This window comes from Drosophila nasuta, chromosome 2R (genome assembly GCF_023558535.2).
Source record: "Drosophila nasuta strain 15112-1781.00 chromosome 2R, ASM2355853v1, whole genome shotgun sequence".
NCBI lineage: Eukaryota > Metazoa > Arthropoda > Insecta > Diptera > Drosophilidae > Drosophila > Drosophila nasuta.
The window spans coordinates 16,681,514-16,699,385 of NC_083456.1; the positions used below are offsets into that span (position 1 = coordinate 16,681,514).

A 17,872-nucleotide genomic window follows, 5' to 3' on the forward strand; every position below is an offset into this window, starting at 1 on the left:
ATAAGCGCAGCTAACCATGAAGCGAAAGTTTGCTCTTGGATGGCTGCCACTTTTTGCGTGCATAATTTCGATAATCCTACTTTAGTTATTATTATGGCGCTTCTAGCTTATTTTTGGGTAATAAAAACATAATGCGCTCAAATTAGATAAAACATTTTCAACAATTCATTCGACCTTAATAAAATTAAATAGTTTAATAATTTCAATATTTGCTTAGTAATTAATTTCACAAATAAAGCAGTATTTATATTATTAACATAGCGCCGCAAAGTATGCTAAGAAATTGAAATTTATTTGGAGCTCAAAAGTATGCAACAAAGAAGTTACTTACCACTGCTTGCATATAAATCATACGTCGCGTTGGCAACTCTAACGACAGTTGCGTCAACTGCGTGAGATGGCTGCCTTTTACCGTTGCGCCTTTCGTTTTCTCGCCAGTGCGAAAAATCAATACCACGACTAGCGTTGAGTTTTTCATTCAGTTTTTGCGCATGTGGCAAATAAGGCGAGTCGACATTTAAATTGATAATCATATTGCTCGAGGCATGCTTGTAGATTTCAGGCGATTTGTGAATAATTTTGCTGTTTTTAAATGGTTTAACATGGCACTTTTGCTGCAGCACACAAAAACACTCTCGCTGCTTGACATTAGCCTTGACTTTTGACTGTCGCCTGGAACAGGGTTGTCAGCTCTCATTTGCATTTCAATTTGAATATTTTGAGGAAATGAAAAGACATTTGACTTTTAAAGAATTTAAGAATACCTTTCAGTTTTTATTACATATTATGTAGTTCGCTTTCGGATTGTTGGTATTTTGTTGTTACTTTTGTTTTTCTGTTTTCTTTTTTTTACTTAACGACAATAATTTTAAAACATTTTATTTATATGTATTTTGTTGTTTGTTGCTGTAGGTAGGTTCCATAGTTTGTAGCATTTGCTATGTTGTTGTTGAGTTCAAGTTTAGCCTCATGAAATTTGGATAACTATTTATTTAGTCGACCTGCTTAATTGTAAGGTATTTAATTTAATAGAATTTTTATTGTCCTTTAAATGGACATATTTCACTTAGCTAATAGTTTTTCTGTTTTTCTTTTAGTTGTATTTGGTATGCCTTAAACTGCTGGCGTTCTTTTTATATGTATATTTTCATGTAGTTATATTGTTTTTTGTTTTTTCTTTTTTTGTAAATGTTCAATTCAGAGTCTTAGAATCTAGAAGATGTTAGGAAAACACTTTTCATATACAAGAAGAGTACTCGTACAGTGTGTACAGGATGTACTATATTTATTTATCTATATGCGTAAATAAGTTTACATACGTGTATACGTTGCTTTAACTCAACTGGTGTGTATGTAGTTTAATGAGAGTTTGCACAAACAAAACGGAAACTTTTTAAATGCGTTTTAGTTTAGTTTAGTTGAGTTGTCGAAATTTACAAATAGGTTTTTTCTTTTTTTTTTAGTTGTTTTTCATTTTTTGTTACTGAGAGAGAGTGCGAGAGATGCATTTTCAGTTGCTACATCTCGCATGTTGTTTGCTTTAGTTGAACTATGATATATGAGCACCTAATTGCTAAAAGTTTTCTTTCAACTATGGTAGTTTAGGTTACAACTGGGTCTCTGCATGTATGTCTCAGGGTACGAGTTGGGATTGTTTACGCTTAGCTTACGTCTGCTATAATTAAATACTTCATTTTATACTTTATCCATGTGTTTTATTTTTGGTTTTTTGTTTTGCTTTTAGTTTTGGTTTTACTCAGCTTACATGCGAAATTTCAATTCTTTGGTGGCTTCAATTTGCAATTTTCTTTTGCACAATTTACATTTTGTTTATATCTAAATATTTGTATATCAATATTTGACATAATTCGAGAATAATGTTAAGTATTTACATTGCTTAAGTTGCTAATAAATTTATGCTATAGGTTCCTTCATGCGTTCATTCTGCAGTGTTTTGTTATTGTAAATTTATTTCTTTATGGGGGTGAATTTAGATGCTTGGTCTATAAGATGAGATAAGTGAAATGAATGTTGTCCAAGACGTTAAAAGGGGCTCATATTTTAACGTATTTGACCATCCCGTAAAACATAAAATAATCGGATCTATGTTATTTCCAGTTCCATTTCCCGGAACAGGAAAATGTGAAATGCGAAATGTGAATATGCGTAACTCATAGCACCATGTTACTTCGTTGTTAGCCATATGAATATATTTGTGTAACTATATGTATAGGTTTTTTTTGTGTGTGTAAACAATTTAAAATCAATGATTTTTGTCTAGAACTCGTCTCGTATAACAGCAACAAAATGATTAACAATTTCAATGGCAAGTTTCGATTAAATTATGTTAACTACATGTAATTTCTCATTAGCTTAAAACTCTACGATGATTAATAATGCAAATGTGCAGTAAATATGGTGTAATCCTTAATTGGTAAAATTATCGTTTATGGCTATCGCTAAAGTTATCCATTATCTTTTTTAGTATTTAAGTATATTGAATCATTTTTTGAGGGGGAGAAACCTTGAAATACATACACATATACACTTCTCTTTCATTTTTGTATAGCATTAAATTTACATTGCAAACTCGCACACAAGTCGTCACAGAGTTTGTTAGATTGTTATTCATCTCTCTTGTTATCAAAAGAACTAACACTATATTCTGTTAGATTGGATACGGTATTTAGGGGATTATTACGCGGTTTTGGACATTGTGGGGGGAAACAAATTGGAAACTTTCAGGGAATTTGCGAGTACAATGAATTTGGAGCGCGTAATTGTAGTGGAAGACTTCCGCTTAAAATGTAGGTAGTTAATTATTTAAACAGTTTTTTGTTGCTTGTATTTTATCAAGTTTGATTCTTGATATACACAATTTAATTTGTATATAGTCGTAATTATATATATTTGTCAATTTCATATATATATATAGTATGTCGTATTTGCTTAGTTTGATTAATTACTCATAATATTTAACTATTACACTCAACTATATAACAGAGAGACACGATACGATAAGAAGTTAAAAATTTGCTATGCACATTCTGCACAATACAATTAAATATGTGAAATGGTTAAACATTTGATTTTATGCTAAATACATGAACTACTTATAAATGTACTCGTATTTAATGTTACTTACTCTTCTTTCTTTCATTAAGTTTGTAAATTAAAATATTCAACTTTGATATATGCTGCTTTATTAATAATATAGTATCATTAGTATTATTATTATTTATAATATTATTACGAGTCTATTGCCTAATGCTAAAAGCTACGGTTATTAGCAAAAAATGTTAATCAATACTATTGAAATACATATTATAAGTTAAGTTAAATTAAATTAAATTATTTGATCTATGGTTTTTTATAATGAAATAATTTCATTTAAGCATTTCAGTCATTTTTTGTTGTAGTGCCGCTCCATATAATATTCTTCAAACTTATATTTCAATTCAAGTTGGGCTGCTCTTTAAGTATAATCGTAATGGCAATAAATTCATTATCATTTAACATACTTACATACATACATACACATTTATATTCAGGCATTGGATTTGCTTAGTTTTCAACAGAAAATCAAAATATGAAAATTGAAATGAATCATGCAATCATCACGAAACTCTCCTCGAACCGTTTAAACTGAATCGCTTCGCACAAGTTTTGCAAATAATCAAGTGAAACCATTTTATTGCCCATTGAGGTCCCGTAGTTCATAAATATTTATGCTGTCAGCGAGAATAAATATGAGTTCTTAAGTGCACATTTATTATCGAACACCACTGGGTATTTTATGATCGCTCTGAGCGGTTGTTGCGTTTTCCTTCTATACAAAATTAATTGCTTTAATGAGCATTCTAATGGCGTCTGCTTGTGAAAATAAGCCACAAATAGCATCAGAATGCAACAAAACTCATTAACCTTGTGAAATGTTGTAATATTGTCTGTCTAAAATCTATTCCAGCAAAGCAGTTTATTCTATGCACTGAGTGATTATCATGTGCGAACTATAAACAAAATGTAAAGCTGAGTCGAAAGTGATTTATTCGGGCTTTTCGACTTTAATAAAACGCTTAATTATGACAGTCAGGCATAAGCAAATATTGTGATTAAATATTCCCATCTGATTGTGGCCTTAACTTGCGCTGCACAAAAGTCGAATCAAATATTTATGTGTACTTTGACAAAACAAAATTTGAATTTGAATTTGAATTCTGTAATAGTTCAGTTCAACTTGTCGATTGCTGTGTAATTGCCAGGTTAATCGGGCATTAAATTAGCTTATGACGTGGCGCATTCTCTTATATCGCAGAGCAACACAGCGCAGCGCAATAAATGTTGACAGAAATTTGTAATTACAAATTCTAATTTTCGCACTCGCCGCACACTTAATAATTTAATTTGACATATGAATTTGCGGTCGCTGCAGCGCTGGCGGCTTTTCGCTCAAAGCAAATATTTTTAATAAATATTTTCGGTCAACGTTTTTGTCATTTGCCACAACTATTTGCATTCTGTTGTTTTTGTTTTGTCTATATATGTTTTTTTTTTTGTTCAATAATGATTTCAATATAATTAAGGCACACAAATCAAAAAAATGAATGGGGAAATGTGCAGAAATTTGCATAAAAAGTGTATAATTGAATTATGTGTTTTAATGCAAATAATTTAATAGTGTTCAATTATTACTATTGTTTATTAGCTTGTATGTTATTTATGCTAATTGAAAGACCTTTCTAATAAATTATGCACAATATTTTGTCATGTGGCGAAAACCATTAACAATTTCCGAAATGCTTTCCCAAAATGCTCAATTGACGACGTATGAGCAACGTCATATTACGCATACGCCGCATAGACTCAACGTCAGCGAGTAACGTTTAATGTTGTTCTTGTTGTAGCTTTGCACTTTGTGCGAAAATGACTTTCGATGTGCCAGCGAAAACAAAGCCAAGCCCGTGCGGAATGTGTTCCCTCACTCGACACTCATCCTTCGCCTGTCGTCGTCGCACCTAAGTGCAGTTAAGTGCTCTAGGTGTGTGTGTGTTTGTGTGTGTCGCGCATTTTAATGTGCTGCTGCTGGGTGTGCTGCCTTGCCATTGATTTCAATTGTTTTCGATTTCACTTTTTGTGCCATTACTTTTGTTGCTATTTTTTTCTGTTCTGTTTTATTCTGCGCTCAAATTGTCATTTAAGTGCAGTTTGCAGTGCTGACAATGACATTGTCCCTCTGCAGTTGTTGTAGTGCTGGTGGTGGTGGCGGTGGTGGTAGGGTATATAAAAAATGCATGTTGATGGCAAAAGAAAAACTGCTGTCTTTATACACACAGTACATTCAAATGATTCAGTTTGGAAACTGACAGAATTGTCTACCGCATTATTTATGAGCATTTTAACGTTTTACGTTAAAGGCGACAACTCAAGAGGTTGGCGACGAATGGGGTGGCCAATAAATTTGATATATTTGCGGTGTGTTGAAAGCCCAAACGCTAAAAGCACCCATAAACATTTCAGAAGTCAACTGATTGCATCTTCTATCATGGTGGCAACTTCTTACATTTTTCACAAAGTGTCCAAAATATGAAAGAGTCTCACACACATGGCAATGAACGAGTGTATTTTATGCATATTTGTGTGTGTTTCGCCTTTTGGACTTGCAAACAAAATAGTAAATAGTGTGATTGCATGGGCCATATGCCAAAAACATGCCTTTAGATGTATCTTGTGGCGCCTCCCTCTCTTTGGCTGAATGACGTGTCATACATTTGAATGCACAGCCCGAAAAATTATGGCATCTAAAGTGCTGCTAGCTCTATATATAGTATAAAGTAGACTTTTGGATTTCTATCTGCAATATTTGTGTAGACCCATTAGATGTGGCTTTCTGTTGTTACATTTTGTTTTATTTCAGTGTATGCATAAAACTGGAGCGTCCCAGTTTGCTTGTTCTATTGTGGTATTTGGTGGAATTTTCCATCATTTTCGTGCCTAGAAATCCACTTTCTATTCAAAGCAGAATTGCAGCGAAGTGACTAAATGGAAACAAAAATAAATTTAATTTTGTAGCACAGTGTCATTTGGCGCGTCTACATTTCGATGGCCTCAATCTAAGTGCCAGACAATATGTGCCAGCCTTTGCATTGTTTACCTACACCGCCCACCCTCACCCTGCTGCTGATGTATGTTGAGGGAAAATGAAAATTTGTGAAATAATATCGAGTTGAATGGCCATTCAGTCTGCATAAAAGATGTTTGCTTTGCTGGAATTTGTGTTTGCACACAGTTTGAGGGTTTCACGGCGAGACGAGTATGTGTATGTGTGTGTGTGTGTGTACGTTTCGTGGTTCGAGGAGAGCCTTAGAAATGTAACTAAAAAACGCGTAAACTGAAATTGAGAGATTCCATCAAATTCACAGCCGTTCATTGCTTTTGAAATGAGCTACAATGTTCGTTACTTTTCAAGGGAAATAAAAAGAAATGCCAAGAAATGCTAACTAACTAACTGTACACACAACACAAATACGAACGAAAATGAACTGAAAAGTTGAAAGAGTAGAAGCAGAAGTCGGTGTAAACGAAGCAAATCTAACGCCTGTAATGCTGATACATGCCATGCCCATAGCCCATGGGTGTGCTGCCCATGGCACGTTCGGTAGCCTTCTCGATGCTCGCATAAACGCACCTGTAACAGCACACATAGGCCAAACATCACTTGAACAGGATGCGTCGGAAGGCGCGCCGGAAGTCCTTGTTGAAGATGGTATAGATGGCCGGATTGAGCGCCGAATTCATGTAGCCCAACCAGAATGCAATCGCAAACGCCGACTCCGGTATATTGCAATGACTGCTACAAGCAGGCACCAAAATGTATAGAAAGAAGAACGGCAGCCAGCAGGCAATAAAACTGCCCATGATTAGACCCAATATCAACGTCGCTCGCTTCTCCTTCTTGCGGGCAATGCGTCGCTTCTCCTTCTCGGGATCCCTCGGTTTCGGCGTTTTCGGTATGGCCGGCTCCAGTTCCGTTTTGGCCGCCAGCTCCTTGCTCTTGGCTGCCGCAGCGGCTGCGCTGTTTTTGGCCGCAACTGTGGCGGCCTTGGACTCGTTGCGTCGCTGCTGGTTCGATTTGCGACCAAAGATGGGCTGGCAAAGGCGAAACTTGAGCGGTTTGACTACCGCACAGCGACTAACCACGCCCGAGTCCGAGCTGGAAGGATCGAATTCACTCACCATATCCGTATCGATGCCCACCGACAACGCCCGGCATCGTCCGGCAATCGGCGATACGCGCAACTCATTGCTAGTTGCCACCGCCGCATTGCCTCCACTTGCTACCCCACTGTTGTTATTCGCCACGGTAGCATTGCCCGTGGTGTTGACAGCAACATCGGTGGCCACGCTGCCGTTGTTGTTATTCAGCACATTGATAGAGTTGCTGCTGCCCATGGACGGCGGCACGGGCACATTGAGGCCAACTCCGCGACCCGTTGCAATCGTGCTGACCTGCAGCGTTTCTTTCGGTGAGCTGGGCACACTGCTCGCTGCGGATGCAGCCGCATTTGCATTTATCAGGCATTGATTGGGATTGGCATAGGCGAGTGCTGCAGCCTGGGCGGCAACAGCTTCGAGTTCGCCCGCTTCCGAGGTGGATATATCGGAGGCAAGATCCATAGTTACCGTCGGTATTTGCATAGGTAACGTCGCGCTGTTCGGTGGTGTCTCAATGGTGGCTATCTGTCGCTGCTGATGCAGCTGCAGCTGCGTTGCGCCGCTGGAGGATGGCATCGGTATTGTTCCTTTCTTGTTGGCGGTGGTGAAGCTCGTAACCTGCAGAGAGAGACAGAGAGAGGGAGAAAGAGCGAGGAGTGAGTGAGCTGAAGCATATGGCGGGGCTGTTACATGGCTTTTCCATTTCCAAAATCCCTTTTAAGTCTGTTTACAGGCGCGTCAGAGCGCAACGATTACGCAAACAAAGGCGGCAACGCGGCAAAGTTGCGGCAAATGGGGCAAGGTGGCAGTAGTGTGGCGTGGCATGGCATGGCGAGGCATGCTGCATATGCAATGAGAGCAGCAACAACAATTACCAATGGCAATTAACAGCGCCCGAAAATGCTGCTGCAGCGCACCCTTGTGAGTGTGTAATCATGTGAGCCGAGTGCACGAGTGTGGGTTAATCTCATGCCTGTTTGTGTGTTGCAACTGCGAATGCCAACTGCCAACTGCCTGCTCTGGGGTCAGCTTTGTTTGCACGAAAATGCTGGTCAAGTGTCGCTCTCGTTCGCGTTTTCGTTCTCGGACGTTCGTTCTTATTTTTTTGTGAGCGACGCGTTTGGTTAATTGAAAATGCAAATTGTGAATGAATTGGCTTGAAAATGTTTTTGTCCGCTCTTGTTTCGATGTGCCAACGCAATTCCAGGTAATTTGACTTTTCAGTAATTAATGCTACGTGTATCGCTTAGAGAATTTCAGCACTCAATCAGCGAACTTTGACACTCCATCCGCTTGCCCACTTTTGCGATTATTTGCCGTGAAAATCAAGAGTAAGCCATCAGGCATCATCGGTAACAGGTAACAGGGAAGAGCACAAAAGCGCTAACGGACGTCATTTTGTTGAATGGAAGAACGCTGCACAATGGCGGCTGCCATCGTTTGTGCCCCAAATGAGCAAAATGGGCGAACGTGGCAAAAGTGCAATGGATGCTGCTGACTGCTGAAAAGTTGCAGCACGTAGCACAAATGCGGACAAGAAAGCGTGCACGTCTGTCTGTCTGTGTGTGCGTATGTGTGTGTGTGTGTGTGTGTGTGTGCCACTTGCACCTGTGCAATGCAAAAAGCACTTTAAAAATGCGCGAGTGCGCTCTGACTTTAAGCCAGCGCCGCATTACGCATACGCCACAGCTGCCAGTGCAAGTGTCAGAGCCAATTTCGATTGCTGGCGATGCCGAATGCGTGGCATGTTCATTCAAATGGCAACATTTGCATTTACAGTGGTTGCTACAGCTGCAGCTGCGGGCAGCGACTGTTGCAATTCATTCGCTCATCCGCTTTTGACAGGACAATCGCCTGTGGATGACAACAATGAATCAGTTTGGTATATGAATTCTACGGGTAATCACGACTCAAAACCACACGTCTCTGTCATTGCCTGGCGCAACTTTATCGCTCGTCGTCAATTGTCACTTACCTGTTCGTTGTTTGTTTTACGCGGATGTTTTTTAATGCCGCGTCTCGCCCGCGCCTTGGCGGCAAAGTAAATTCGTATGTACACAAATACCATAATGCAGCTGGGTATGTAGAAGGAGCCGAGCGCCGAATAGAGCACGTAGCCAATGTCCTCGCTTAGCTGCAAGCAGAAGAGAGAAAACGTTTAAATATTGATTTGTGATGGAGAAACAAGCTCTTCCTTCTCCCTTCGCTCGCTCTTCAGCTTGCTCGCTTTTCAGCAGAGATTTATAACTTAAGTTGCGCAAATCCCAAAGAAAAACATGTATTCATCTTGAGATTTTGCGAGCCACCAACTGCATCCAATTTGTCAATTTTCACGATGCAAGAAACATAATAAATACAGTCAGAGTATCATATCATAGTTTAAACTTAGTGCTTTTCTATCACGATTTATGCTCTCCAATGAGATACAATTTTCATTTTTAGCTAATAGTTTTACATTTCACCTTTTACGTCTGCTTGTTCGATAAAGTTGATAAATCATTTATGCTGCTGCAAGGTTTTATTTCTTTGCTGGAATTGACAGCAGGTTACTTTTTTGTGTGTGTTTTTGGGAGGATTTGCAGTTGGTTACAATTTAAGAACTTAAATTGAATGTAAAATTGCTTGACTGGTTGAGCCTTTTATGGACTAACTTACTTACTAAGGACTTTGGTTTGGACTTTTGCTTGGGTATTTGGCATTGAAGTACGACGACGAGACAGGGAGAGAGAATGAATGGTATGTTCTCTGGCAGTTATTGAGTGCATTAGACTGATTTTACGTTGGGAAATGCATTTACTGCTCTCACTTCCCGCTTGGCTGAAAATGCTTTGTCAGTTTTACTGTTGCTGTTGGCTGCCGTGAAAAATGTGCAAAAAATGCAAAGTGCACGATTTGCACGGAAATTTCATAACGATAAATGAAGTAAAAATATTAAATTACTGCACACAAAAGCATTGCAAGTCTTTTCGCTGCTGTGACATAAACACAGAGAGAGAGAGAGAGAGAGAGAAAGAGGAAGAGAACAAAGTGACGGAGAAAGGTCGTGAATAAGCAAAATGGACGCCATATTTTGAAGCAATGGCATTTCATTTATTTAAAGCTGGCGGAATTAAATTGCATCATAGTTTTTGATATCTTGCCACATTGCTGCTTTGCCGCTTCTCGTTACTTTGTCGTTGTTGGCTGAGTGAGTTTCCGCTTATAATCTGCGGTCTCTCTCTCTCTTGGCTCTCTACCGCGAAAACTCTTCACAAAATTATGCAAATTAAGTGTTTTGATGAAAAGCATACAAAGAAGAGCACTTGATGCCTCGCAGAGATTGCTTAAGAGCCGGAGCGGCATTTTTGCCGTCCCTTTTGCAGTCATTGTTAGTGTTGCTTTCGCGCATTATTATGAAAAGCCATTGTTATTTTTGTTCGTCCGGGTAATAGCAAAATTCTCGCCGCAACAACATTTTTTGGCAAGTGCGCCAAGAGGCCAGTTGCTTTTAGATTTCCAGCTATTTAAGCAGTTGTGTCAGGTGTGTGTTGTGTGTTGGGAAACTGCCTGCAATGCCTGACTTCAGTTCAGCTATAGAAATTGGCAAACAAGTTGTGTGTCGGGTATACACACAGAACTAGCACAAGAATTGTAAACTAAATTTATTTAACTTGTAATCCGCTTACACGCAAAGCAAGCAATAGCATTGCGGGGAGATCGGGGATGTTGCTAAATTGAATTTTTGAGCGGCAAGTGAGTAGCTGCAATGCAATGTGATGTGGAGGAGTGGGCCAAAAGATTGGGGAGATTCTGAGAGGGTGATTGGGCAGTGCCTGCGGCTCAAGTTGAGCCGGGGTTTATCTTAAGTCGCAGCATCGTCTGCGTCTGCGGCGGCTGCATAAACTTTATCCGGCCGCTGAGCACAAAATAAATTTCTCGACAACGTTGTAGCATCTTCTGCTGCTGCTGCTGCTGCTGCTGCTGCCGCACACAACTTGCCGCAACAAAATAAGCATAAAGTATTAAGCGTCAGTATAATGTTGCCAAAATATACGGCAACGAGCACAGCACAAGTACGTGTGGTAGAGAAAGAGTAAAGAGAGGCGGAGTGGGAGAGGGAGAGAAAAGTCGAGTATGTATGCACATCAAGTGGCAGGTTGCAGTTGTGGGCAATGGCAAAAACCAGGGGCCAACAGCTACTTAAACGGGCTGACTGATATTTCAGCTTATTGCCAAGAGGCAGGAAGCGTAAGTCGTAGTTGCTGTTGCTTCTGCTGCTGCTGCTGCAGTTGCAGGATAACTCATTGTTGTTGCCGTTGCAGCATCATAATAAATCGTCTCATCATTTAGGGTTTACTGTTGATATATTGACAGCATTTGTCAGCACACCCACAGCTAGCCCAATGGAGCATGACTCCTGCTGCTTCTCTCGACTACTGCTGCTGTTGTCGACTGCTCTTCTGCTCTGGCAGATATCGATATTTAAGCGCTACGTATACGCAATGTTGCTGCAAGTTCACTTAAAGTAACATTTGCCGGCAAAAGTTACAACGTGTGAAAAAGATGGCCTTCCCTTTTTACAGCCCATAAGTAAAACGCAAAACTTTTGGGGCATAGGCATAAAAGTTACGTATACGCCACGCTGCCTGGCACTTGGGCTGGCACGTAATCTTAACACCTGTGGGCGTGTGGGTGATCGCCCACAACTTTGCTTCCACTTAGTATATGATAATCATGTGAAATCCGAGCGTGGCCAAAGAGGTTTTACTAACGCATTTGGACAAAGCTCTTCACGAGGCGACGCCAACGGCAACGGCAACAGGCGTTCACTGATTACGTTCCTTAAGCAAATGGCATGCAACTACTAAACTTGAGCATCAGCAGAGCCAAAAGCAGAAGCTTACAATAAATTGTCAACGGTGCGTGTGCGTGCTGGGAACTTTAGTGAGCGGATTTAATGTAATTGAAAAGTTTGCTTTCGCCTGCTGCATTTGCAGCTGCCCATTTTCCAAGTCGCTCGCACTCCATCACATTTCTTTTGTCGTTTTTTGCTTCATTTTCATCATTTCTCCGTTACCCATTACCCATTATCCATTTGCGTTGGTGGATGGTGCTTCGTCGTTGTTGTTTTCATCTGAGCTGCATTTGCGCTAATTTGCAGATTTTCAAATTGCGCTGAGCGCCTTTGTTTATTTAAAAGTTCTTTTTGCGCGCAGCCAAGTCCGTGTAAAGTGGAAAAGATGCGAAAAGAAAAATAATTATTCTGCAATTTTTAATTAAATGGCAGTGGAAATTGCTTGCTGCCGTTGTGTTGTTGTTGCTGTTGCTGTTGCTATTGCTATTGTTGCTGTTCTGTTCTGTGTCTTCTTCCTGTTGCCGTTCGCTATGCAGAACTTAAGCTGCTGGAAACAAAAACTCATTATGGGCAACCAAAATCGTTAGGGGAGGTGCCACGTCGAAGCGACAACATCGGTGACGACGACGCCAACGATGACTGAGAGGAGGAAAGAGAGCGAAAGCAAAGCAAAAAGTGTTGATGTACACACAAGTGCCAGGAAGGATGACGAGAACGAAATGGTTGGCAAAGTGTTGATGAGAGCGCACAATTTATTGAAATGTAAACATCAAGCGAGCGGCACACTCAAATGACTGTAATTAAAAGATAAAAATGTTGTCCACGCAGCGTGCACGCGGGGCCACGTGCCGTATGAGTGATGCGCAAAACACAGAGGGAGAGAAATCGTTTTTAAGTACATATTTTAAAGCTAAATCAACTGGCCGCTTATATGTGCTTATGACACGTTTCCGTCTCTTAACTGACACACACACACACAGAAACAATAAAAAAAAATGGAAGAGGAAAAACAAAACAAATAACAAGAAATATATGGCAAAAATTCCGTTGTAAACACAAAAGAATTCCAATCCGAATCGTTGCTGAAAGTTTGCACAAAAAGTGAACGCAAGTGTTTGTGCATGTGTATGTGTGTGTGTATGTGTATGTGTGTAGAGAAAAAGTGCGTTTTGGCCCGAGGACATCAGCTCTCTGACATGGTCGAAGACGGAAACAAGGGCGAATGGCGGCTGTCATCATCAGCATTGTTGTCGTTGCAACTTTTTCAGAGGGACAACAACGAGCTCAAGACTCGAATGGTTGCAAAGACAACTGCAGAACAGCATTCCCTTCTTACACTTCTGACCCGCTTTTGGACAAATAGTGGATCCACAAGGCCGAAACGCCGCTGTTGAAACAATCAATAAATCTAAAGTGCGAGACTACTGAGAATACACACACACACACACACACACACACAGTGCACTTCTCCTCGCATTCAATGCTAGCAAAGAGAAGATGCAGCTTTCTTTTGGCATTTTTTTTTTTTGCTTTCGTTTTTGTGCTTTGACAATGTTGTCAGTGCTTGTGAATTCTGTGAATGCTGCTGTTGCTGGTCGGCCCCTCGACCAATCCGACTGAATGACTGACTTGAGTTGAGTTGGGTTTCTTAGCCATACTTATTTGCATTGCCATTGCCATTGCCAATGGTTCCGCAACTTCAGCATTCTTTATTTGTCGCTGCTCAGTGGAGCAACCATTTTGTAGTTTGCGCTGCCAATTTGCCTGGCAGTTTCCTTTCGCTTTTGCACCAGACTTGACTTGGACTTGCACTTGCATTTCAATTGACTGCATTCTGTTTGCCCCGAAGCTCTCACTCTCACTCACTCTCTCTCTCTTTCTCGCTCTGGGACACCAATTCCCAATTCAGTTCTGTTGGAATTGTCGCCCGTTGACTTTATTTTCTTTGCCTTTTCGCATTTCCACAGCTTTACGCTTGCCCGCACTCGCCATAAACTTAAATCAATTGCTCAAAGGGAAAACGCAAAGAAAATAAATGGGGGGAAGATAAAATAACAAAAAGAATGGAAAAAAATGGCTACTTTAATGCACATTTATGTTTGAGGAACAATCTGTCCCGTTGTCTGAATGTCCAACACGCGCCACAGTCGTCGCCAATTAAAAGACACCAACGCTCGATAGTTGAAGAAAAAAATAAACAGATGCCCGCTGATAATGGACGCAAGCAAAGGCTATGAGAATCTGCCATAAAATACGCTCGAAATACGTTACAGCAGCTCGGTTATTATTTCGAGTCCGTTACCAAAGCTCTTTCTGCGGCAATATACCCGATTTGGGGTAAGCATTGGTTTTCGGGGCTTGTGGCGGTTGCGAGGCAGTTCGTTATTGTTGCCTAATTGCGGCTAACGGCATGGTTCATTAAATTGCAATTTTTTAGCACAATGTTGTGTCATGCGCTAAAGCCACGGGAAATGCATTGGTCGCCATTATGTGCCATGAAAAGTAGGCAACAAAAACCGAAAGCAACCAAAAATGTTGTTGCCTTAATGTGCTAGAGGCATTTTAATTGTGGCCAGCGCAGTTTTATGGCTTTATTATTTGATTTTGTTGCCCAACAACAAAAAACCAAAACAAGAACAAGAACAACAATAGCAACAGGACTGGCAATCCCTATGCTCCACTCTCTCTCTCCATTCTCCATTCTTCATTCCCATTCCCATTCTCGTTCTCTGCCCTGTTTGACACTTCCGCTGCGAAACGGCGTTTTTATTGTGCGGCCTGATATTTTTAATGCCAACCACTTTATGCTGATTGCCATGCTCCGTCCGTCCGTCCGTCCGTCCGTCCGTCCGTGCGTCTGGCAGACGGTATTATCGTAAAAATAAAACAACAACTCGCCAACTGTTGCTGCATCGCGCGCACACGTTTTTGCCTATTGCAGCGGCCTCTGCCATTGATGTCGTTGTTTTGTTCCCGATCGTTCACAGCGGAAATTGCTTGTTGACACGCAGACACGATATGTAAGTGTGCGTGTGTGTGTGTGTGTGTGTGACCTACTGCACGGCAATTTGTTTTCTCACTTTGCCGGTGGTCAACTTTTAAGCTTGCGAGCTCAGTTGCCAGCCAGCCAGCTCGCTCCAATTGCTAAATTTTGATTGATGTTTATCCTTAGCCATGGTGCGCACCATAATTACAGCATACGATTTGCATTCCGTTTTATTAGATTACAGGCTTCGCTGCCCGACGATGACGATGATGATGATGACTCTATTTACGGGACTAGGTAATGAGAAGAGAGCGAAGCGAGCGGGGGAACGCAGTTATTGATTTAGCCTCATTGGCATTCGGGGCTGTCGAATGAAATGAAATGTGTAATTAATACGGGTATTGTCTCACTCTAATGGCTGCCGCATAAATATCACAATAAGCTAATGGGGCAATCGCAGGGAGCGCCACAGTCAGTGTCAGTAAAATGCCAGAAAATTAATTTCCATATACATGTGTGTAAGCCCTGCCCTTATATGCTCGTGTGCATGTGTGTGTGTGTGTAATGTATGCTAGGCTCGGCCAAAATGTATGATAATATTATGCTTTTAACCACAATGTCGCATACATTGTTAATCATTTGCAGTTGCCATCGCTTGTAACAAATTGCTGCCAAACTGTTGTTTTGGGGCTTGACTTTTCCACACACACCCACACACACCAGCACAAGTATAAGCATATAAACACTGATGCACGCATCGTTAATTTCAATAGTAAATTAAATACAAGCATCCTCGAAATGGGCCAAAAGCTGTAAGCGTAGCCAAACTGTAGCCAAAGCAGAAGGAGAAGCGGGAGCAGAAGTTGAGGTTGGGCAGTTAACCAGCCATAGGCAATGCCACCAGCTAACTGACCCTATTGGTTGTGCGTGTGTCGATGTGTGTGCAAGTGTGCGTGTGTATGTGTGTGTGTCTGTCAAGCCAATTGGAAATTTTAAATGATCTACTACTAGGCCAGTTTTGGTTAGGCTCTTGAACAACTTCCTGGCAAAGGAAATCTGTTGAGGGGCATCGTTGGGGGAATGGGGAAAGAGATTCTATGGCCTACTGACCATTGCAAGCATAAAATAATTACAGTGTTTTGGCCAGGCTAACAAATCTTGTTGGCTGCACGCACACACACACACACAGCTTGCGTACGTGCATTGAGCAGCAACAAGCCAAATGCACTGTGGACTGCAATGAATATTGGAGTCATGTTTAAGCAATTTTAAACATTCTGAACTGAGAAGAAACTGCTTTAAAATTGCAATTTCAGATAGTTATATCTGATTTTCTAAAACATTGGCGAATTATTAACATTTTTGATGATTAAAAATAATTAATAAGGCCTTATTTATCAAATATAAAAATGGATTTAGGAAATTATATTTAAAGTGGTTTTTACTTTACAATGTTAAATACTCTAGTTATTATTGTATGTGCCGACTTCTCATTCCCGTTTTAACAATTAACTCTTTCTTAAAATGTCAAAAAATTTCAAGAATTTTAATTGATTTGCAAAATGACTTAATTCTCTAAAATCATAAATTATCCCATAGTGCAATGCAACAGCAGCCGTAGCAGCAGCAACATCAACATCAACAAACTGCACAAATTTTAACGCTTAATGGTTATTGGCACACACAAAGACATGCATTGCGAGAGAGGCACAATAGTGGCTAGAGTAGGCGAAAGAGGGTGGCGGGGGAGAGGTCGGGGGGACAGTCGCTCTAGGACAAACAGCATGACACTTGTGAACCGAACAAATGAACAACTGCGGGTGCGAGCCATGCACAAGTTGCCCATTGGTCTACTTCAGCCGAGTGATGAGGGATGAGGGATGTGCCTCGGCAGAGGACAGGAGAGGAGCAACTCAACCGCAACGACAGCAACTGCCACAGCAACAATAGCAACAACACCAACGACAGCAACAACAATCAACAACGACAGGCATTGTTGTTGCCGTTGTTGTTATTGTTGTTGCTGTTGACCATCTCTTAACAAGCAAAACAGTTTTGCACAGCTCACGCAATTTTCAATGTTGTTTTTGGTTTGTGTGGGCTGTCCCAGACCAGAGCAGACCAAAGTAATGCCATGGCAGGGTCTGCCCATTATTTATTGCCTTATATATATATGTACATTTGTATGTATGTGTGTGTGTGCAAAAGAAAATAAAAACGTTTATGGCACAAAAGGTGCATTATTGAATTTCAATATTTGTAATTATGCCACAACAAACGCAGCAGCAATGTTAAATTGGCATTAAGCACATATTTCACATATCATTCCGTTTGCAACGTTTATCCTTTAAGGCGGTAATATACACAGAGCTCTATAGGGGATTGCGTATACGCTTAAATTATTCGTGAATTGCCATACAAATCCATTTGTTGTTGTATCATTAATAATACTCTACGCTGGCTGAGCTTGTTGTAAACTACGCAATTGATTGATGAAAGGCATTTTTGATTTCATTGAATGCGTGACTGCACATATTCATATTCTGCACTTTCAGAGTTTGACCCTGTATTTAGTTGAAGAGAGGAGATTTTAATTTTAGTTTTTCGAATTTAAATGACAGTACAAAATATAGAAAACTGAAATATATATATTTTAAAATTTCTGTATTTGTATTTCTGATTTTGTGTTGTCATTTTATTATAGATTCGAAGTTCTTCCATTTATCATACTTGAGAAACAATTATTGCATTTAATAATTATTCGCATTCATTACATGAAAAGTGTATTAACTCTTCGTGTTATGGATTTTAAATGCTTTATCGCTTTTGAATCGAAACTT

The 17,872-nt window shown here is 40.2% G+C and overlaps 1 protein-coding gene across 1 annotated transcript in view; it reads right to left on the bottom strand.

Annotated features, from left to right (window-relative positions):
• Window positions 1-663: 663 nt before the first annotated feature.
• LOC132785639 (alpha-2Db adrenergic receptor) overlaps window positions 664-17,872 on the bottom strand; it is a 52,571-nt gene continuing 35,362 nt past the window's right edge. Inside the window, exons 2-3 of the mRNA XM_060791831.1 lie at window positions 9,188-9,346; window positions 664-7,830 (exon numbers count right to left, since the gene is read on the bottom strand). Of these exons, the coding sequence (XP_060647814.1) occupies window positions 6,712-7,830; window positions 9,188-9,346 (1,278 nt within the window). The 3' untranslated portion in view covers window positions 664-6,711. The remainder of the gene's footprint in view (window positions 7,831-9,187; window positions 9,347-17,872) is intronic.